This window comes from Panulirus ornatus, chromosome 32 (genome assembly GCF_036320965.1).
Source record: "Panulirus ornatus isolate Po-2019 chromosome 32, ASM3632096v1, whole genome shotgun sequence".
NCBI lineage: Eukaryota > Metazoa > Arthropoda > Malacostraca > Decapoda > Palinuridae > Panulirus > Panulirus ornatus.
In genome coordinates, this window is record NC_092255.1 from 16,748,417 (window position 1) to 16,772,640 (window position 24,224).

At 47.2% G+C, this 24,224-nt stretch overlaps 1 protein-coding gene across 3 annotated transcripts in view; it reads left to right on the plus strand.

The window, feature by feature from the left end:
- Girdin (protein girdin) overlaps nucleotides 1–24,224 on the plus strand; it is a 571,686-nt gene that overhangs the window by 35,328 nt on the left and 512,134 nt on the right. For all 3 annotated transcript variants that reach the window (XM_071681027.1, XM_071681029.1, XM_071681028.1), the window contains exon 2: nucleotides 8,124–8,212. In XM_071681027.1, the coding sequence (XP_071537128.1) occupies nucleotides 8,124–8,212 (89 nt within the window). The remainder of the gene's footprint in view (nucleotides 1–8,123; nucleotides 8,213–24,224) is intronic.

Genomic DNA, 24,224 nt, shown 5'->3' on the forward strand with positions numbered 1-24,224 from the left:
AAGGTATTTTTGAAAGTCTCGCGAGTGTTATGGCAGTGCAGAGAGACTGGAGAGTAGCGAGCGGTCCAGTGGGTCAGGGATTATTCAGCCGAGGTTGAGGTGTGGTCAGGCTGCACGGGCGAATAACAAACCCAGAGACCCAGAGCAGGGAGAGCCCACCTCCCCCTCCAAGGTCACAGACCTGCAGCAGAGCCACCAAGTGGCCAGGCGCGGCGTCACATGGGTAAATAAAACAACGTTTGAAGCGGCGCGTTCACCTTCCGAATCCCAGATGTTGTGAGTTCAGATTCCGGTTTGGTTGAAGCGTTTATAGTAAACACTTTTTTTTTTTCAGGTTTTTAAGATGTCTTTACCTACTGTGCTGAAAGACGTTTTCTGTGTATGCAAACGGCATCCATCCGTTGTCATTACTCCATTCCCAGTTTTATTTGGTGGATTAGAAACCTGCAGTTTGAATTCGCCTCACCTTATCGAGTTAAAGTTTTATGTGCTCCATTTTCGAGTTTCGAAGCATTCGTGATTCAGCTGACAGTGTTCAAAATTCCAGCTTGCCATTTTTAAGCGAAAATTTCAAACTTCGTGGTCTCACTTTTTGATCCTCTCAGACCCAAATCTCCCAGTTATCAAACTTTCTTACTTCAAGCGTTTTCAAACTGTATTTTTATCTTTTTCTCGCTTTTTTAATGAAAGTATTCAAATTTTAAGATATAAGACTTTTTACTTTGAATTTTCATGCTTGCATACTTCATTCACCCAGATTCTCAAATGTTCAGGCTTAAGTCTCAAAAGGTTTTAAACTTTCAAACATCAAGCTTGAAGTTTTTCAGACATTTTTTTTTTCAAACGAATCGTTTTTGAATTTTAAGCTTGAGAATCCAACCTCGCGTTCTTTCTATTGTAATTTCTAAGACCTTAAGCTCTCAGTTTTTAAACGATTAAACTTCAGGTTCTCAGAATTAAAACTTAACACTCTTGGCAGTCATACACCCAGGACTGTGTTCAATGTGGCATTTCTCTCACACGTGTGGTTTAATGTAAAGGTTTTTGTGCCCGAGCTCCCGGTTTCCCATTGTTTAGATTCCAGGCCATCTGTGCCTGTGTTTATGCTTTCATCATTTATTTCCAGGCATTTCCTCCCTCTTCTTAGAACTTAAGCTTTCTTTCTCTCTTCAGGCTGACTGTATAAGGATGTTTTTAAACTTTCACTGTGCCAGTGTAAAACAGCGTCACCTTGCTGGAATGCCAAATGCCTCGTGTCCGGTTCCCACATCGACAGAAGTTGGATATCAAGGTTTTTTTCCGTCCCTGTTCACGGCGTTAGTGTGTGTGTGTGTGTGTGTGTTTTAAGTCCTTGAAATGTGTGGTGACATTATTACAAGCCATCGTCGTAAAAAGAAGAAGAGTACGTCTCTTGTTGACTGTTTCATCTTTAACGGTGTTTCGTGTTGTGTTCGAACGCGTGCACCGACGGAGTTTGGATAAGGACTTCCTCTTCGCAGTTCACAGAGGCTGTGTGGATTTAGTCTGTGCGGTAAAGGATTACCAAGCCTTCGTTCTATAAAAGGACTAAAGGTATTGTTATTCTGTTTCATCTCATTTCATGCTCTTGTTGCACAGTTCGACAAAGCCTAGTGTACACGGAAAATGTATAAATCTCTCTTCATTGTTGCAGCCTTTAACTGTGACAACAGAGTGCATTTCGGTGTTAACTAGGCTACCGCTATCTTGTCTAAGAATACACTTGTGGCAAGTTAAAGGAAATTTCGTGATTGTATGGCAAATTAGAGGAAATCTTGTGATATCAGTCTCTGATATTTTAGTATCTTGTACGAGACTCTGTAGGAAAACGGTTCACGAAGAGAAATTGGACATTTTTGCGTCGGACGAGATGATCTAAAATTAGCCGTGTCAAAACAGACACGGGTGAGGCGTCATTAATTGGGGGCTGGTGCTGCCACAGCCGTGTTTAATCAAGTTTCGTTTGGGATTACCAAATAAACCGGTGGCGGGTTTAATTACTTCGTTGTAATGACATTATTATCCCCAACCCTACGTGATATATGGCCTAGGAGCGTCATTACAGGCATAGTTTAAGAGGGGTTAGTGCCTATATACATGGACAGTTGATAGGATGAGTTCGAACCCTGGTGGTGATGGTAGAAAGAAAAATCGTAGCGTAGCCTACGGCGCAAGGGGTAAACTGCGTGCCATATTAACGTACTTCATTGATGTGACCTACATCTAGTGAAATGATTATTACTTTGAAGTGAACGTAATTTTGTTTAGATTTTTATTTGGCTTCATGTCTTTCCCCTTTATACTTAAGTTAGCATTTTGACAATTTCATACTAATTGAGGATTGGATTGGACTTTTATTTTATAGATAACTTTGCAAATTTTGTCAAATATTAGATATTACGATGTATGGTTAACTTTGCAAATTTTGTCAAATATTAGATATTACGATGTATGGTTAACTTTGCAAATTTTGTCAAATATTAGATATTACGATGTATGGTTAACTTTGCAAATTTTGTCAAATATTAGATATTACGATGTATGGTTAACTTTGCAAATTTTGTCAAATATTAGATATTACGGTGTATGGTTAACTATGCAAATTTTGTCAGATATTACATATTGCGGTGTTTGATCGGTATGCACAGTGTCTGAAGCTTTTAGAGTTCAACGAGGGATGGCCCCTCGTTGAACTCCGGCTGCACTTCCATGGCTAGAAGGTCTGTGGTCCTTGATCCAAGGCGTTGATTACACTGAATATATAGAACAACAGCAGTGGGGGTAGTGGTTTTGCTGTGGTGAAACTGAGAGATTCGAAAATGCTCCTCAATCGCCATGCTGGATTTCTGGTTTTGAGATTAGTATTGTGGCGTAATTTTTCCACTTGATGGTAACTGTAAGAAGACGACATCATGTGCCTGCTGGTTATGGTCGTGGGTGAGTGGTAGTACTTGTGGTTGTTGGTGTGATGACGGTTGTTACAGGTGGCAGTGGTAACGATGGTAAATTGTGGTTGGTGATTGTTGGAGATTTGTATGTTCTGTTAAGATGCGCGTTCGTATACACTTTATTCGTGTATATATTTATTTATATAATTGCGTTGATGGTGTGTGTCGGTGTTATAGTGATGGTAACGGATGTAACAATGATGACGATGATTGTGACGGTGGTAACGGTGGTAACAGTGATTAGTGGTAAGGATTTAGTGCAGCTGTGGAGGAGGGGGGAAGGTTGCAGTGGCGACGACAGCGCTGACCGGAAGAGGATGTGCGTCGGTGGTGGCGGCAGCAGCAGGTGGTGGGTGAGGGACACCTGCAATATCCAGCACACTCCCTGGGAGTGTGGGAGAGAGTCTCTCGAGGGCTGCAGCCGCCTTGTGGCCCACCTAAAGTCGATGAACACCTCTCTCTCTCTCTCTCTTAGCATGTGGAGGTTCGTGAACCCAGGACGAAGCCTTGTTTGTAGGTTTCGAATGGGGTGAACGAGCGGTAGAGGTTCATGAGAGAGAGATGTGGTAGCCTAGTGGGATCTTGTGGTAGAGGTTCATGAGAGAGAGAGAGAGAGAGAGAGAGAGAGAGAGAGAGAGAGAGAGAGAGAGAGAGAGAGAGAGATGTGGTAGCCAAGTCGGACCTTGTGGTAGAGGTTCATGAGAGAGAGAGAGAGAGAGAGAGAGAGAGAGAGAGAGAGAGAGAGAGAATGTGGAGCGCTGGTCGGTAGCCTGGTAGGTACGTGTTGCGTCTCGCAGTCAGCCCTGGTCCTGGTCGAAGTTAGTACTTCGAGTCCTTCTGGTCGGTCTCGACCGACAGGCAGACACAAGTGTGTATGGCTATCCGACCAGGCAGGCATTCCACCCTTTAAGGACTGCTTCTGTCGGCCGTGACTTGAGCTTCATGTTGTGTCACAGGCTAGAGAGAAGGAGTGCGTCGTTTTGATCGCGCGTTACGTCACCGCTCTGTGTTTGTGTGTGGCTTGTGGTTAAAAGAAAGAGGAAGAAGAAATCCCTCCAGCGTCTTTGTATACCCGCCATCCAGACTTCACAGCCTGGATATTGCGGTTGTGTGATTATAATTGGGGCCCATAAAGCTAGTGTTGCCTGCTCGTGGACGCGTGGGGGTCGGCATCTGGTAGCTGCGTCATGGCCATTGGTTCTTCGCTAGGGTTGGACCTCCACTTTGATTATGAAGTCGTCAGCATTACTCTGCGCTGTGTTTTTTGTTCGTTAGCGTCACAGTTGAGCGGTCACCGATGCATTCCATGTTGTTTACGAAGTCTCTCGGCTTTCAGATATAGGTTTAAAAGGTTCGGCCTTTCGCGTATCGGTCGTAGAATAATAGCCAGCATTTTCTCTGCGCCTTCGTATGCTCGGCGTTGACTTACTTAACGGTTGTGTACGGTACTACGTCAAATATTCCGCGATTTCGATGCATCTTATCGTCTTCTACCGGGACTGCGATTATTATTGATCATGAATGAATAGTTTGAGGCTTTTAAATGACATCTCGTTAGTCCTGATTCTAAACGTTGGCTGATTTAACAGTTACGACCACATCCTTTTTTAAAAATATATATATATATATATATATATATATATATATATATATATATATATATATATATATATATATATTTCTTTTTCTTTTAAACTATTCGCCATTTCCCGCGTTAGCGAGGTAGCGTTAAGAACAGAGGACTGGGCCTTTGAGGGAATACCCTCAACTGGCCCAATTCTCTGTTCCTTCTTTTGGAAAATTAAAAAAAAAAAAAACCGAGAGGGGAGGATTTCCAGCCCCCCCCGCTCCCTCCCCTTTTAGTCGCCTTCTACGACACGCAGGGAATTCGTGGGAAGTATTCTTAATCCCCTATCCCCAGGGATATATATATATATATATATATATATATATATATATATATATATATATATATATTTTTTTTTTTTTTTTTTTTTTTTATACTTTGTCGCTGTCTCCCGCGTTTGCGAGGTAGCGCAAGGAAACAGACGAAAGAAATGGCCCAACCCCCCCCCCCCCCCCCATACACATGTACATACACACGTCCACACACGCAAATATACATACCTACACAGCTTTCCATGGTTTACCCCAGACGCTTCACATGCCTTGATTCAATCCACTGACAGCACGTCAAACCCTGTATACCACATCGCTCCAATTCACTCTATTCCTTGCCCTCCTTTCACCCTCCTGCATGTTCAGGCCCCGATCACACAAAATCTTTTTCACTCCATCTTTCCACCTCCAATTTGGTCTCCCTCTTCTCCTCGTTCCCTCCACCTCCGACACATATATCCTCTTGGTCAATCTTTCCTCACTCATTCTCTCCATGTGCCCAAACCATTTCAAAACACCCTCTTCTGCTCTCTCAACCACGCTCTTTTTATTTCCACACATCTCTCTTACCCTTACGTTACTTACTCGATCAAACCACCTCACACCACACATTGTCCTCAAACATCTCATTTCCAGCACATCCATCCTCCTGCGCACAACTCTATCCATAGCCCACGCCTCGCAACCATACAACATTGTTGGAACCACTATTCCTTCAAACATACCCATTTTTGCTTTCCGAGATAATGTTCTCGACTTCCACACATTTTTCAAGGCTCCCAAAATTTTCGCCCCCTCCCCCACCCTATGATCCACTTCCGCTTCCATGGTTCCATCCGCTGACAGATCCACTCCCAGATATCTAAAACACTTCACTTCCTCCAGTTTTTCTCCATTCATATATATATATATATATATATATATATATATATTACTCATATTCTCCGAATTCATCCTAGAATATTTTTCTCTCGTCTCTCGTCTCTCTCTCACATTAACCCTCTTCACATTTCAATTCAGGCCCGAGCCTCAACGTGGACTTTTGTCCATGACTGGAGAGCTTCCAGCGTAAGAGGAAAAAGAAAAAAAAAAAAAGTATCTTTCTCCAGAGGATATGTTGGCCAGCAGGCTATTGTTGGTGCAAGGGATAAGCGTGGACATTTCCGTTGTCCCGGAGAGCGACACAATCTCCGGGGTTCACCGTGACCCCTTCGCCAGTATATATATATATGTATATATATATATATATATATATATATATATATATATATATATATATATATATATATATATATTCTTGTGAGCCCACAGGGGAAAATGAAACACGAAAAGTTCCCAAGTGCACTTTCGTGTGATAATCACATCATCAGGGGAGACACAAGAGAGAAATATAACAGTCAGTTGATATTTCTCTCTTGTGTCTCCCCTGATGATGTGATTATTACACGAAAGTGCACTTGGGAACTTTTCATGTCTCATTTTCCCCGTGGACTCATAGGAATATCTTGATCACGCGCAAAGTTGTGATCCTCTCTCTCTCCACCTCTCTCTCTCTCTCTCTCTCTCTCTCTCTCTCTCTCTCTCTCTCTCTATATATATATATATATATATATATATATATATATATATATATATATATATATATATATAATATGTAGATAGATAGATTATTTTGTAGTTTTACCTCCGTGTTGGATGAAATTATAGGACATAGAAAATGGGGATGATCGGTACATATCGTGAATTTGTTCTCTCACGCGAATTGGATAAGAAAAAAGTAAGCTGATTGGATAAGAATGAGGCATGTTAGGTTTGTGTTAATGAAAGCGTCGTAATGTGTGTGTGTGTTTGTGTGTGTGTGTGTGTGTGTGTGATGACTGTTCGTGCATAACGGAGTTTTATTCTCTTGTTGCCTCATCTTTTAACCTTATGTTTAATGCAGTACGAAATATTATACCCGTGTTTCCCCCGTGTCTTAACCGGGTACCCAGTATGTGTGTGTGTATGTGTGTGTGTGTGTGTGTGTGTGTGTTTACTTTCGTGAGGCCCCAGTCTCGCGTGTGTGTTTTGGATAACAATTAGTCGTGGATTGCTTTACTGATGTGTCTTTGTGGAGTGGTTGGTGGGGCTGGCCGTGGTGTCTTTGTGGAGTGGTTGGTGTTGCTGGCCGTGGTGCTGGTTGCTGGCAACAGATGGTATATAGCCGTAATCTTGGCGTCCAGCCTCAAGGTTAGGTTACTGTGCTCAGCCCTCTGCACACACACACACACACACACACACACACACACACACACACACACACACACACTGTCGCTCTCATCACACCACCGTTGGAGTGAGTGCTGTTGGGCCGTGAGAAGGAAGGCTGGCTCTTCCTTTCGAACCACGGTCGAGGGCTGGAGGTCAGGGAGGGGTCTCAGCGGACCCTGGGAACTAGTGTCTGACCTGGATCTTGGCCAGGCTGTAAAGGGAATGTTATTATTACATCATGAACTAGTGTATGGAAGGGGTGGTGGATGGCATGGGGGCCCCCGAAAACATGGGCTTGTGAGACGTGTTTGAGGGGACCGTGAGGACCTGGGATGCTCCCTGTGTCTTACTGTGATGGGAGGGAGAGTGATGTGAACTCCTCATATTTGCACGGTGGAGTCGAAGTGGCGTTCCCAGCACGGACAGAGAGACTCTCCTCCCTGCCGCTTGTTGTCCGGGTTGAGCCTCGTCGTAACCCCACAGTCCCGTCACTCGACTTGCTTGTTCATGTGTGAGAATGGGGGACTTGTAATCCATGTAGAGTTGTCTGTATTGGTTTTTTTTTTTCCTTTGAAATGTGGGCCTTACCTTATCCTACATAACCTAACCAAACCTAACCTAACGTAACCAAACCTAACCTAACCTAACCTAACCTAACTTAACCAAAGCTCACTTTACCTGACCTTACTCAACTCAACCTTACCTTACATTTACCTTACCGTAATTTATCTTCCATATACCGTACCTTACTTTACCTGGCGTTGCCTTACCTTACATATACCTTACCTTACATATACTGTACTGTACCTTAGTGATGTGTATAATACTATCTTCATCTCTTGATGTATTTTTTTCGTGTCTTGATGTCATTGGTCTGTCATTGTCAACCGTAGTTAATATTCATTCATGTATTTTCTTCTTTATTATTATTGTTATTATTAATGTTGACATGTGAACCGAGAGCTTTATTGTGGTTGCTGAGGTGGTTGTGTTGTGGTTGTGTTGCAGGTGCGGACGTTCGAGAGCGATGGGGGAGGCGACCTCACGTACGCCGCCCTGGCCGACGGCGTCTTCCTCTACGACGTCATGGAACACATGTAAGTCACTCAGCCGGCTAACCGGCACCTCCTCCTCCTCCTCCTCCAGGCCACCTACTTGTCCCACAGTATGTGATGTTGGTCGCGAGTTCATTACAGTGGTTCTCGTGGAGCCTTGGGGGAATGGCGAGTCTTTCTTGCCTACCATTATTCTTCACGTACGTTTGTGTTATGTTTATATGTGTGTGTGTAAACATAGCTCAGACGACGAGGTCTTTTAAACGGGTCTCTGGAATGGTCGCCATGCCTTACATATAAATAACTTTTTTGGGTTTATATAGAGTTACACTGGTACACAGATCCCCCAAAGCTCCAAGCGAGGTGGTCTGGCCTTAACCTTACATATAAAGTAATAGTTGCAGTCCTCTTAAAAGCAGTAGAAGAAAGGAATAGCAAAGTCAAGGCCCTTCTCTCCCCCAACCCTCATCCACTCCCTCCGGCAGCACGTACATAAAAATGCCTTGCAGGAGTAATAAGCCTGGAGGAAATTATACGAATTATGGTGCCATAAGGTCGACTGAACATGAATATGTCATGGATCCCGTCATCAGCGACGTGCATTTCTCCACTTTTTGTTACAGACAACACTAAGAATAAACCTGACCCCCCAGCCTCTCGACTTACCATGTCTGGATTATTATTCCTGATGTTGAAGAGCGAAGAGAGTATTTCTTTCTTGCCCTCTTCAAAGCAGGCACACGGCTTAATCAGCGTTGGTATGTTAACCGCATCATGACCCAAGGAGAGATCGGTGTCTGAGAAGGTACCCTAATGTACCGCTAAGTTCTGATGGTTGGCTCAGTGATTCGTTCTGTACCAGAGAGGGACAAGTGAGACTCAAGCCTGATTTTGGATGATAGTAAGAGTGCCGCTGCTGCTGTGCGCAGCGTTTTCTGGGAGCTTATTCCACGCATCAGTAACGCCGTTGGGAAAGAAGTATTCTATACAGTCCAGATAACTCGGGACTCGCGTGTTTGTATTGTAATGGCAACTCCCTCACTTTCGGCGTTCGGGTCCGAGCCAGGGTTCAGAAGCAGAATGTTTACATGTAGGCCAAGGGAGTCAGGGGATTATATATATATATATATATATATATATATATATATATATATATATATATATATATATATATAATGTGTGTGTGTGTGAGTGTTAGAAAAGGATGTTTACGGTTTTGGGTTTGCTCTGAGTGTCAGAAGGTGGTAAGGGTTGGGGCGCCTGTGTGTGTGTGTGTGTGTGTGTGTGTGTGTGGCGAGTATTGAGTAACCTCCCCCTCTGGAGGTGGTGGTTGTCTCAGACGGTAGTAATTGGTGCATGGGAATGATGACGGCAGGGCCCGCCCTCACCTGCCCACCTGGGTGCGACTTTCACCCTCGGCGTGGGAGTGGGAGGGGGGGGGGAGGAGGAAGGGACCCCTGTCGGCGTCTGGCGCCACCAAGGGAAGTAGGGGCAGTGCTCCTTGTGGCTTACCACTATCACCACTATCACCAGTATCGCCACTAACTCCTCCATCATTCTGTGAGAATCATGTTCCCTCTTACACCCACTTTGCCCCCAGCGTATCAGGACCTCCTGTCGGACGGGTGACCCACGTCGAGTGCTGTGAGGGGTGAGGGGTGAGTGGTGAGGTGTGAGTGGTGAGTGGTGAGGGGAGAGTGGTGAGGTGTGAGTGGTGAGGGGTGAGTGGTGAGGGGTGAGTGGTGAGGTGTGAGGGGTGAGGTGAGGGGTGAGTGGTGAGGGGTGAGGTGTGAGTGGTGAGGGGTGAGTGGTGAGGGGTGAGTGGTGAGGGGTGAGTGGTGAGTGGTGAGGTGGTGAGTGGTGAGGGGTGAGTGGTGAGGGGTGAGTGGTGAGGTGTGAGGGGTGAGTGGTGAGGGGTGAGTGGTGAGGGGTGAGGGGTGGGTTGTGAGGGGTGAGTGGTGAGGGGTGAGGTGTTGAGCGAGTGTCTCCAGGTCTCGGCTAAGGCTTTGCCGCAAGTGTAGATGGGCTGATCGGACTGACTGAGTGGATGGAGATGGGCTTCCAGTGGTATCTTAAGAAATGGTTGACCATGGGTGTGTGTGTCTATGCAGGACACAGAGAGAGAGAGAGAGAGAGAGAGAGAGAGAGAGAGAGAGAGAGAGAGAGAGAGTCATGAATATAAGGTGTATAATGACAGGAAAGATGGGTCAAGGAATGCGGCCCCTGCGAATGTAAAACTCTCCCTCCATACAGTGCAAACATGTTATTACACACACACACTCTCTCTCTCTCTCTCTCTCTCTCTCTCTCTCTCTCTCTCTCTCTCTCTCTCTCTCTCTCTCTCTCATCTCCTTGTACGAAAACACACTTTTTTTTGAGGAAAGATGTAAAAGAAGTACGTTTATAGCATAGGAGTACTGAGTGATTTAGGGGGGGAAAAAAAAAAGAGGTGTTGTTAATGTGAATGTGTTCGTGTGGTAGGAGAGGACGTTCAAGAGATCGAGCAGTGGGGTTGGGGGGCGCTGCACCCTCTCCTCCTCCTCCTCTCACCAGTGTAGCACCACTACTCCCCTCCACCACAAGTATGAGGTTCAGTTGCTCGTCTCTCTCGGTCCATTTGTGGACTTCGAGCGCGTCACGGTCAGGAGATGCACGCACACGCCCCCCTCACAGTAACATGGGTGTAAACAATCTACTTTCTACGCACTGCACCATTCATAAAGGCCTTCCCCACTCAACCCACCCACCCACGTAACCTCACCCCACCTCATCCCGCCACCACTCCCCACAACTCACTCACACACAGGTTCTTGGTGTTGCGATGTCTCTCATGAACCCTCATGTTGAGGCTCACTTCGTAGCCCTGGGTATTCATTAACCCACCACCCGAATGTGATAGCTTTTGTCTCATTCTTTTTTTTTCTCAGCTCTACGGTCTTGTCTTCATTCCCAGTGGGGAGTTCTCATACAGGCAGGCCCTTATTCGTCACACCCTCAGGAGTCCTCTCTCCTGCTGGTATTCACTACACCTTCAGGAGTTCTCGTTAATAGGTTTTACCCACTGGATCCTCTCTGGCGCACTCACTAAACCTTCAGTAGTCCTCATCTTAACACCTCACCACCAGTGTTCCCTCATGAAGGCGTTCACCATCGTCTTGAGTAACCTACTGTAAGCTCTTCCCATTCTTCTTCAGGAGTTCCCATAGAACTTTCGCATGCATCTTCAGGAGATCCCCATACAGGTTCTCACGTGCCTTCTTCAGGAGTTCCCCAACCACTTTCACATGCTTCTTCAGTTCTCCATACAGGCTCTCCCACGTGCCTTCTTCAGGAGTTCCCCAACCACTTTCACATGCTTCTTCAGTTCTCCATACAGGCTCTCCCACTTGCCTTCTTCAGGAGTTTCCCGTAGAGGCTCTCACGTGCATCTCCAGGAGTTAGTTCCTCTCTCATGCCTTCTTCAGGAGATGCTCCAGTACTGGCTCGTACAAGCCTTCTTCAGGAGTTCCCCTTACAGGCTCTCACGTGCATCTCCAGGAGTTAGTTCCTCTCTCCTGCCTTCTTCAGGAGATGCTCCATACTGGCTCGTACAAGCCTACTTCAGGAGCCCCTCATACGAGGCCGTACGTACGTGTGCCTGTTCAGATCCCCTCCTTGAAGAATGCCCTCTTCATGCTCCCGGAAGCCTCCTCTTCTTCCACGGAGTTGCAGAGCACCGGGAGCAGTTCGGGAGGCCGACCACCTATCCTGCTGGAGGAGGTAGGGGTCACTTACCTTGTCTGTGAGAGAGAGAGAGAGAGAGAGAGAGAGAGAGAGAGAGAGAGAGAGAGAGAGAGAGAGAGAGAGTATGGATGATGGGTGTTGGGGAGGTGACTCCGATAAGTGGAAGTGGTAGAGGAAGTGGTAGGGGAAGAGGGAGTGGGGCATTCGAAACAAAAGGTCATGGAGCCCTTTAAGGGAAGGTAGGTACTGACGCTAGTTAGACTTGGGGGTTATAGATGTATAGAGAGTTGAAGAGGAGTGTAATAGAGAGTTGAAGAGGAGTGTATATACAGACGAGGGATCATAGATGTATAGAGAGTTGAAGAGGAGTGTATATACAGACGAGGGATCATAGATGTATAGAGAGTTGAAGAGGAGTGTATATACAGACGAGGGATCATAGATGTATAGGGAGTTGAAGAGGAGTGTATATACAGACGAGGGATCATAGATGTATAGAGAGTTGAAGAGGAGTGTATATACAGACGAGGGATCATAGATGTATAGGGAGTTGAAGAGGAGTGTATATACAGACTCGCTTGGTTAAGAGGGATCATATTGTGTGTCTAACCGGGTTGTAGAAGGCGTAGTTTGCGCACTGAGTATTTGAAACGCGCTTGATTTGAGGCAGTCGTACGCAGAGTTGTGGTTTTTTTTTTTAAAAAGGCTTGGCGTTGTCCTGAGAACAGTGATGTGGTAGAGCTTCAGACACTGGGCGTAGGTAGCGATGGGCTACATAGCTCGGCAAACCCCCTTCTGCGTGAGGGACGGCGCTTTGGAGACGAGGAGGGCGTGATCTCTCTCTCTCTCTCTCTCTCTCTCTCTCTCTCTCTCTCTCTCTCACCCCGCTGCCGTTCCCCGAGGAAGGTGAGGTGTGGGGTCTGGACAGGATGTGGCCATGGTTGCTGACGAGGACCCAAGTTAGAGAGGGGATATAAGGGACATGATGAGGCGTTCATGGTCCGGCGAGAGAACGAAGTGTTTGGGGAGGGACGCGACCTGGATTTTCGATGGAGAATGCGAATCCAGATTCCGAAAATCACACTGGATAGGGTTGGGCGGTAGGAGGCGGAAGGCAGAGGTGGGGCGAAGGTTGGAGAGCGAATGTGGGTTCTCTTCTCAGCTCCGATGCTTCCTGAGAAGGTGAGGGAAAGTGGCTCGTTCTCGGTGGCCACCGCTACCTACGGTTTGAGGGAAGGGTGGAGGTGGTACCAGTGAGGGTGAGGGAGGGAAGTTGAGGGAGGGAGGAACAAGGACCAGGTGTGGCTGGCCTTTGTTGTAGTGAAGGTGGTGGTGGGTGGGTGGTAGACCGTGGAGGTTGCCATGGTGACGCTCCCTCTCCCCCCTAAGTCATCACCAACACTTGCTTCACCATGTTGGTGGGGGACAGTCGGTGACTTCGTAAACACACAGCCTACACTTGTTGTTACTGGTGGACCGTGATTGGTGCCTTATCATTAGGACACTGTTCATTGTACTTCTGGAGAGGGAAGGAGACTTGCTAAAAATTTATTGTCAGTCACTGCAGATGTGAGTATAGTCATCCTTACCATATATATATAAATATATATATATATATATATATATATATATATATATATATATATATATATATATATATATGCGAACAAAGTGCATATGAACGCGCACCTTCATAGAACATACAAGCCAACGGCCAGGATCGAACCCGGGACCCCTTTGCAACAGGCGGGAATGCTACCGCTAGGCTATGATCGCCCCTAATAGGTACAGTTAGCTTCGGTAAAATGCTGTCATATGTTCTGTGACGGTGCGCGTTCCTATGCACTTTGTTCGTATTCATATACCTCCGCGGTAGACAGTTAGGTTCGGTAAAATGCTATCTGCTGGATGTGTGAGCCTAATGGGAAATGACCGGTGTAGACCCCGTTGCTCACCAACGTGAGACGAAGGGTATTCGAGTACATAGTGTTCGAATAGTCATTTCCCTACAGGAGCGATCATAGCCTACGGTAGCGCTCCCGCCTGTTGCACAGGGGTCCCGGGTTCGATCCTGGATGTTGGAGGTTTGTGCGATATATATATATATATATATATATATATATATATATATATATATATGTATATGTATATATATATATATATATATATATATATATATATATATATATATATATATATATATATATATTCTTTTTTCAATTTTCTAAAAGAAGGAACAGAGAAGGGGGCCAGGTGAAGATATTCCGTCAAAGGCCCGGTCCTCTGTTCTTAATGTTACCTCGCTAACGCGGGAAATGGCGAATAGTATGAAAGAAAAGAATATATATATATATATATATATATATGTGTGTGTGTGTGTGTGTGTGTGTGTGTGTGTGTGTGTGTGTTGGACCCTTATCAAACGCCTTGTTCATGAAACTCGGTGAACATCTGAACAGGAGAAGTCATGGGGGGGAATCATCCTACCTCCCCTCACAGCCCGGTTGGCTGCTAGCTGGCTGGCTGGCTGGCTGGGTTGTTGAGGTAGGGCATCGGTCGGCCAAGCTGTGGGAAGCCGCAGCCCGCAGGCAGGCCCTACACACACACACACACACACACACACACACACACACACACACACACACACACATATATATATATATATATATATATATATATATATATATATATATATATATATATATATTATCCCTGGGGATAGGGGAGAAAGAATACTTCCCACGTATTCCCTGCGTGTCGTAGAAGGCGACTAAAAGGGAAGGGAGCGGGGGGCTGGAAATCCTCCCCTCTCGTTTTTTTTTAATTTTCCAAAAGAAGGAACAGAGAAGGGGGCCAGGTGAGGATATTCCCTCAAAGGCCCAGTCCTCTGTTCTTAACGCTACCTCGCTATCGCGGGAAATGGCGAATAGTATGAAAAAAAAAAAAAAAAATATATATATATATATATATATATATATATATATATATATATATATATATATATATATATATATCTGATATCAATAAAGATGTATATACTCTCTTAATCAGGCTGGTCCTCAGATGTGGAGGGAGTGTGACAGTCACGTAACTTTTAGTTACATGGTAATGTGCGAAGCAACGTCTCTTGAGGGGCATGGCCTCCAGCCACCCAGCCAGCCTACCTGCCTCCTCCTCCTCCGCCACCCTCACACCCTCTGTAGCCCCGGGTGGTGTGTGTGTGTGTGTGTGTGTGTGTATGTGTGTGTGTGTGTGTGCCTTCGTGAACCAGTTTAATCGTAGGATTTATATATGTATGATGGCATACACTGGTCAGCCAGACTTTTGTCCTAAGAAACAGAGTTAGAGAAAACACCCGAAAATACGGGACCAGAAGTCGACACACACACACACACACACACACGAGCCTCAGTCGAATCACAGCCAGCCCAGCTGTTCATCGGAAATGAATCACGGCCAGCCCAGCTGTTCATCCTCCACATGAATGGGCGGCAGTCAGTACTTGTGGGCCACCGGGAGCAATGTGTGTGCCCCTCTGTCCGCCCCACGCCCGTCTCCCTCCTCCACTGTGGCCCCCTAACCCCCGTCTCCTTCCGTCTCTCCGTCCGTCCGTCAGTCCGTCCGCCCGTCCGTCAGTCCGTCCGTCAGTCCGTCCGTCCGTCCGTTCGTCTCCGTCCTCCATTGCCCCAAATCCCCGCCCCCTTCCGTCTCTCCGTCCCTCCGTCCGTCCGTCTCCCTCCTCCACTGTCCCAAACCCTCGTCCCCTTCTGTCTCTCCGTCCCTCCGTCCCTCTGTCTCCATCCTCCACTGTCCCAACCCCCCCCCCCCCCGTCCGTCTCTCCGTCCCTCTGTCTCCATCCTCCACTGTCCCAACCCCCCCCCCCCGTCCGTCTCTCCGTCCGTCCGTCTCCCTCCTCCACTGCCCCAAACCCCTCGTCCCCGTCCGTCTCTCCGTCCGTCCGTCCGTCTCCGTTATTGATGTTTCTTAGATTGGCCTCCCCCGCCCACTACCTCTCCCCCAGAACTACAGTGTTGTTCCGCATCCCCCCCCCACGCACGCTCCACTGATGGGGGAGGGGGGGAGGTCCTCCACATGCATCCTTCCCCGTCTAGTCTTTATCCACCGTCCAGAACCAGCAGTCTTATTCTCCGTCTAAAACCAGTCTTATCCTCCGTCTAAAACCGGTCTTCTCATCCGTCTAAAACCAGTCTTTATTCTCCGTCTAAAACCAGTCTTTATCCTCCGTCTAAAACCAGTCTTTATCCTCCGTCTAAAACCAGTCTTTATCCTCCGTCTAAAACCAGTCTTTATCCTCCGTCTAAAACCAGTCTTCTCATCCGTCTAAAACCAGTCTTTATTCTCCGTCTAAAACCAGTCTTTATTCTCCGTCTAAAACCAGTCTTTATCCTCCGTCTAAAACCAGTCTTTTTCTCCGTCTAAAACCAGTCTATTCTCCGTCTAAAACCAGTCTTTATCCTCCGTCTAAAACCAGTCTTTTTCTCCGTCTAAAACCAGCCTATTCTCCGTCTAGAACCAGTCTTCTCATCCGTCTAAAACCAGTCTTTATCCTCCGTCCAAAACCAGCGATGTACCATGCACCAACTCGGGTAATCATGCGATATCTTGTGCATGATGGTTTTTGAGTACGGTCTTTGTGGATTCTGTAGACAGAGGACTGAGTGTGTATCGTGTCTGGTCCTCAGTAGACAGAGGACTGAGTGTAGGTGTCGCGTCTGGTCCTCAGTAGACAGAGGACTGAGTGTAGGTGTCGTGTCTGGTCCTCAGTAGACAGAGGACTGAGTGTAGGTGTCGTGTCCTCAGTAGACAGAGGACTGAGTGTAGGTGTCGTGTCTGGTCCTCAGTAGACAGAGGACTGAGTGTAGGTGTCGTGTCTGGTCTTCAGTAGACAGAGGACTGAGTGTGTAGGTGTCGTGTCTGGTCCTCAGTAGACAGAGGACTGAGTGTGTAGGTGTCGTGTCTGGTCCTCAGTAGACAGAGGACTGAGTGTGTCGGTGTGTCGCGTCTGGTCGTGTTGATGAAGCAGGTGGGAAGGCATTTGGTGTAAGGGGTCGGCCCCCAGCAGCGTCGTCGGGTGTTGTGGACGAGACGCAGGCAGGTTGTTTATGAAACCTGTTCCTCCCGTGTCCAGCGTCTGTGAGGGCGTGGCACCAGGAGCCACACGCGCGTTGAGCCAGGAGCCCAGCGTCCAGGATCATAGCCCGTGTCTCACTATGTAAAGGCGTGGGGGAAGTTGGTGTGCTTTGGACCGTGTTGGTCCTCACGCAAGGTATGATGTTTCGTTGATATTTCACTGGTTTTCGTCGTTGATATTTCACTGTTTTTCGTCGTTGATATTTAACCGTTTGTCTTCGGTGATATTTGTGGTGAGACGTGGGAGATAGACCGCTTGAAGGATGGGTACAAGAGAAGGGGGATGGTGTGTGTGTGTGTGTGTGTGTGTGTGTGTGTGTTTATTTTGAGGACAGGAGCGAGCAGGTTTCTTCGTGTTGAGCTTCGCCAGGTCTGAGCATCGCCAGGTCTGTTGTGGTTGGCCAGGGTCAATCATCGCTAGACCGGGGGACCTCACCTCACCTGCCACCCCTGGTCTCCAGCGTTCGGTGGGGGAGGAGGCAGAGGCAGGTAGGGTGTGAGGGGGTAGGTTAGGTTAGGTTAGGTGAGGACGTTCGCTGGCACAACTCACTCACCCTCTCACCTCGTACCCCGGCGACTGTGTTAAGCGATTATCCCGCCATAGGCGACGCTGTAGCAGCAGCAGTAGAGCAGAGAGAGAGAGAGAGAGAGAGAGAGAGAGAGAGAGAGAGAGAGAGAGAGAGAGAGAGGCTGGCTGGCTGGCTGGCATCCATCCGTTAACTTGGATCTGATTTGTGGCGTCCCTCCCGAGGGGCGTGTCGTCATTAAGGGTTCAGTGTCCTGGACGGCGGCAGCGACATATTTTCTTCTCTTTTTTTTCCTTTTTATTAAGGAAGGGCGGAGGAGTCTGCTTGGCGAGGCCGTCGGACGGAGACGACTAGATAGATAGATAGATAGATAGATAGATAGATAGATGGGAAGGTATAAGGTCATTGACCACAAGAATACGACGACCCCTCCCTCCCCCTGTCACACTACTCAAAGGGTCGTTACACTCGGGACTCAAAGGCGGGTCGTTCGTGTGGGTCGTTCGTGTGTGTCTTCGCTTGTCGCCGTGATTGAGCGAAGCGGAGGTAGAGGCTGGGGCTGTGTGCGATCACACACACACACACACGCACATGTTGGCGTGGCTCTGTGTTCATTGGCCATCGATTTGTGCTGTGTGAAGCCAGAGGGAAAATTAGTGTGTTGGATGTCGTGGGATTGGTAATATGTGGCGTACCTTGTGTGTGTGTGTGTGTGTGTGTGTGTGTGTGTGTCACTTTGAGATTGTATTATTGGCTATCTGTACGCGTATATTTACGGTGGGATGAGGGAGAGTGATTAAGGGGGGTAAGGGTCACTTGGCGTGGCTTGACTAGACAGAGGAGACAGTGCTTGGTCTGGAAAGATTGGTGTTGGACGGCGGGAATCAAGTGTGATGTTGGGATTTGAACAACTCTGTCAAGTGTTGGCACCTGATGGAGGTGGATTGTCTCCACGAAACATTGTCGTGCCACTTGTATAGGAAAAATTACATGGTGAATTGTATGAACTACTGAAGTGCGATTTCACCTTCATATATATATATATATATATATATATATATATATATATATATATATATATATATATTGGAAAGGATCACAATTTTGCGAGTGATTATTACACGAAAATGCACTTGGCAACTTATCGTGTTTCAATTTCCCCGTGGACTCATAGGAATATATATATATATATATATATATATATATATATATATATATATATATATATATATATATATATATATATAAACTCGTTCGTCTTTATATAAATTAGTATTATTATTATTATTTTTGTTATTATTTTTTATTATCGTATGTCTATCCGTCTCCATGTAAATATTTTACATATTTTTCGTTCATGTGACCCAATTTTTTTTTCTTTTTTGAGTCAGGCGAGATGCTGTCCGACCAATCTGTATTTTTCGTCTTGTTCCTTGTGTGTGACCTTTCCTCCTCATGAGAAAGTTCTGTGACCTTTCTCCATGTAATAGACTCGCTGACCTTTCTCCAACGTCACTGAAACTCTGTGACCTTCCTCTCTTTTTTTTTTTGAAGTAGACTGTGTGACTTTGTGATATTTCCTTTCCAGGTAAACTTTGTATCCTTTGGTCTAAACGTGATAGACTGTCATCTTTTTTTTTTATATAACTGATAGATTCTGTGACCTTTTTTCCTTAACGTAATAGACTGTGACCTTTCTATGGCTCTTGGGCTTTGTGATAGACTGTGGCCTTTCTATGGCTCTTAGGCTTTGTGATAGACTGTGGCCTTTCTTTGGCTCTTAGGCGTTGTGATAGACTGTGGCCTTTTTCCTCTACGTCATAGACTTTTGACCTTCAATGTACAAGTGTGTGTGTGTGTGTGTGTGTGTGTGTGTGTGTGTGTGTGTGTGACCTGTCTCCTCTACGTAGCAGACTGTGGACTTTCCTCTATGCCTGATAGACTTTGTGACCTTTGACCTAGTCTGTGTGTGACCTTTCTCTTCCTTGTGATGAGAATCCTCCTGACCTTCTCCCATCCCCCTTCCCCTTCCCCCATGACAAAGTCCATGCGACCTTTTCTACCCGTGTTTCTCAATTGTGTGCCTTTGCTGACCTTCACGTTATACCCAGGTCCGTCAGGCGGTGTGTGTACATTGCCGACCTTCGTGTGTGTGTGTGTGTGTGTGTGTGTGTGTATTTCTCATCCATATGTGTATATTCCTCGTGGAATGGTGAGCAGTATTTTGCTCGACTCTCTTGTCTTTCTCACTCTATGATGGCCCTCCCTTACACTCCCTCTCTCTCTCTCTCTCTCTCTCTCTCTCTCTCTCTCTCTCTCTCTCTCTCTCTCTCTCTCTCTCGTCTCTGGCATAACCCTCATTTTTTCGTCTCGTGTTTCTCATGCATTTCCCGAGGCATGACCCTCATTTCTCTTTCCTCTCTCTCTCTCTCTCTCTCTCTCTCTCTCTCTCTCTCTCTCTCTCTCTCTCTCTCTCTCTCTCTCTCTCTCTCATGCATAGCCCTCGTGTCTCTTTCGTCTCTCTCATGCATAGCCCTTCATCTCCCTCATCTCTCTCATACATATCCCTCGTCCTCATTCGTATGTGCCTCGTACCTCACAAGTGTAATCTGTCTGCTTGTTAGCTCGTTCCTCATGTTACAAGTCTTGAGTCTTCACCTCATGTTTATCGGTCTTGAGTCTTTCCCTCATGTTTATCAGTCTTGAGTCTTTCCCTCATGTTTATCGGTCTTGAGTCTTTACCTCATGTTTATCGGTCTTGAGCCTTCACCTCATGTTTATCGGTCTTGAGTCTTCACCTCATGTTTATCGGTCTTGAGTCTTTACCTCATGTTTATCGGTCTTGAGTCTTTACCTCATGTTTATCGGTCTTGGAGTCTTTACCTCATGTTTATCGGTCTTGAGTCTTCACCTCATGTTTATCGGTCTTGAGTCTTCACCTCATGTTTATCGGTCTTGAGTCTTCACCTCATGTTTATCGGTCTTGAGTCTTCACCTCATGTTTATCGGTCTTGGAGTCTTTACCTCATGTTTATCGGTCTTGAGTCTTCACCTCATGTTTATCGGTCTTGAGTCTTCACCTCATGTTTATCGGTCTTGAGTCTTCACCTCATGTTTATCGGTCTTGAGTCTTCACCTCATGTTTATCGGTCTTGAGTCTTTACCTCATGTTTATCGGTCTTGAGTCTTCACCTCATGTTTATCGGTCTTGAGTCTTCACCTCATGTTTATCGGTCTTGAGTCTTCACCTCATGTTTATCGGTCTTGAGTCTTCACCTCATGTTTATCGGTCTTGAGTCTTTACCTCATGTTTATCGGTCTTGAGTCTTCACCTCATGTTTATCGGTCTTGGAGTCTTTACCTCATGTTTATCGGTCTTGAGTCTTCACCTCATGTTTATCGGTCTTGAGTCTTCACCTCATGTTTATCGGTCTTGAGTCCTTACCTCATGTTTATCGGTCTTGAGTCTTCACCTCATGTTTATCGGTCTTGGAGTCTTCACCTCATGTTTATCGGTCTTGAGTCTTCACCTCATGTTTATCGGTCTTGAGTCTTTACCTCATGTTTATCGGTCGTCCCCCACTGTCACCTGTCTTTGTCTCGTGGTTTTGAAAGAGACGGTTGAGTGGACAGCGTGAGCCGTTGACGGTAGCACGGGCCGTTGAGTGGACAGCGTGAGCCGTTGACGGTAGTGCGAGCCGTTGAGTGGACAGCGTGAGCCGTTGACGGTAGCAAGGGCCGTTGAGTGGACAGCGTGAGCCGTTGACGGTAGTGCGAGCCGTTGAGTGGATGGCGTGAGCCGTTGAGTGGACGGCGTGAGCCGTTGACGGTAGTGCGAGCCGTTGAGTGGATGGCGTGAGCCGTTGAGTGGACGGCGTGAGCCGTTGACGGTAGTGCGAGCCGTTGAGTGGATGGCGTGAGCCGTTGAGTGGACGGCGTGAGCCGTTGACGGTAGTGCGAGCCGTTGAGTGGATGGCGTGAGCCGTTGAGTGGATGGCGTGAGCCGTTGACGGTAGTGCGGGCCGTTGAGTGGATGGCGTGAGCCGTTGAGTGGACGGCGTGAGCCGTTGACGGAAGTGCGGGCCGTTGAGTGGACGGTGTGAGCTGTTGAGTGGATGGTGTGAGCCGTTGACGGTAGTGCGAGCCGTTGAGTGGATGGCGTGAGCCGTTGACGGTAGTGCGAGCCGTTGAGTGGATGGCGTGAGCCGTTGACGGTAGCACGGGCCTTTGAGTGGACAGCGTGAGCCGTTGACGGAAGTGCGGGCCGTTGAGTGGACAGCGTGAGCCGTTGACGGAAGTGCGGGCCGTTGAGTGGACGGTGTGAGCTGTTGAGTGGATGGTGTGCGCCGTTGACGGAAGTGCGGGCCGTTGAGTGGACAGCGTGAGCTGTTGACGGTAGTGCGAGCCGTTGAGTGGATGGCGTGAGCCGTTGACGGTAGTGCGAGCCGTTGAGTGGATGGCGTGAGCCGTTGACGGTAGTGCGAGCCGTTGAGTGGATGGCGTGAGCCGTTGACGGTAGCACGGGCCTTTGAGTGGACAGCGTGAGCCGTTGACGGAAGTGCGGGCCGTTGAGTGGACAGCGTGAGCCGTTGACGGAAGTGCGGGCCGTTGAGTGGACGGTGTGAGCCGTTGAGTGGATGGCGTGAGCCGTTGACGGAAGTGCGGGCCGTTGAGTGGACGGTGTGAGCCGTTGAGTGGATGGTGTGAGCCGTTGACGGAAGTGCGGGCCGTTGAGTGGACAGCATGAGCTGTTGAGTGGATGGCGTGAGCCGTTGACGGTAGTGCGAGCCGTTGAGTGGACGGCGTGAGCCGTTGACGGAAGTGCGGGCCGTTGAGTGGACGGCATGAGCTGTTGAGTGGACGGCGTGAGCCGTTGACGGTAGTGCGAGCCGTGGAGTGGACGGTGTGAGCCGTTGACGGTAGTGCGAGCCGTTGAGTGGACGGCGTGAGCCGTTGATTATGACGGGAACCGTTGGTTGGCGCGAACCATTGCACATGCGCCATGTCCGCAGAAGGAGGGAGCGTGGGCTGGTGGCTGGGTTTGGGGAGGAGAGGGGGATGTGTGTCAGACAGGTGAGGGAGGAGGAGGAGGTGGGGCGTGCAGCGGCTTCCGGCGGAAACTGGAATTGTTGTCATTAATAATTATTATGGCCGCTGGGGATGCTGGAACGGAGCAGACTGCCTGTGACTCAGGATTACTGGAAACCTGGCTCATTCCAGGCAGGTCTTCCAGGAAATGTCGAGGTTGGGGGGGCTGGCTAAGGGTAATTTGATTTCTTTTTTTTTTTACGTGGCACGATGGTCGGTGTTCTTGTTGTGTGTGTGTGTGTGTGTGTGTATAACAGGGTAGACGCGTTGGATAAGGAGATAGAATTCCTTTTTTTTTCTTCCATATTCGCCATATATTATTTTTTTTCCCCCTTTTTTTTCTTTCTCGTGTTGGACGTCAGGAACTGGGGAAGAAATGACCCCATCGGCTCTCATCCACTCTCTCTGGTTGTCATGTATGTATTGCAACGAGACCAGAGACCGAACACACACCCCTCCCACAACCCCTCCCGAGACCAGAGACCGAACACACACCCCCACAACCCCTCCCACAACCCCCCACAACCCCTCCCGAGACCAGAGACCGAACCCACCCCCACAACCCCTTCCACCTCCTCATCCAGGCTACCACAGACACTGTTCGCGGTGTGTATAAAGCAGTGCTCAGAAACGTCGGGGAGGAGGGAAGGGGAATGGGGAGAGACAAGATGAATAACCCTCTTCATTCATTGATAGGACACTTCATTCATTCTTCCTTCATCCCTCCTCGAAACGTCTCGGGACTCCGTCATCATTGGACATATCACTTCCCTCAATCTAGCTAGCTCTGACTTCATCATGTCTACCTACGTGTTATACAGAGTTAGGGCAGTCGTATGATTATCATGTCTACTTACGTGTTATACAGATTTAGGGCAGTCGTATGATTATCATGTCTACTTACGTGTTATACAGCGTTAGGGCAGTCGTATGATTATCATGTCTACCTACGTGTTATACAGAGTTAGGGCAGTCGTATGATTATCATGTCTACTTACGTGTTATACAGCGTTAGGGCAGTCGTATGATTATCATGTCTACCTACGTGTTATACAGAGTTAGGGCAGTCGTATGATTATCATGTCTACCTACGTGTTATACAGAGTTAGGGCTGTCGTATGATTATCATGTCTACTTCCGTGTTATACAGAGTTAGGGCTGTCGTATGATTATCATGTCTACTTACGTGTTATACAGAGTATGATTATCATTATGCAGTAGGTACACCGATGAATGATGATGATGTCATTCAGATTTCTCGAGGTTTCACACAGAAAACGGGGAAATCGATCAACAGATGACTAATGCTCTATTGAGGGACCAGCAGGGCAAGGCTGTGAGGGTCGTGAGTAAGAACAGCCTTGTGGATCGTATCTCAAGTGGGTCTCACCAAAGGAAGCCTGCCACTGCTGCTGATTGTAGCGCAGCCTTGTTGTTGCTTGCCCCCATATGAGTGGTCCAAGTGTTATATATATATATATATATATATATATATATATATATATATATATATATATATATATATATATATATATATATATGCACTCAGAGAGAGAGAGAGAGA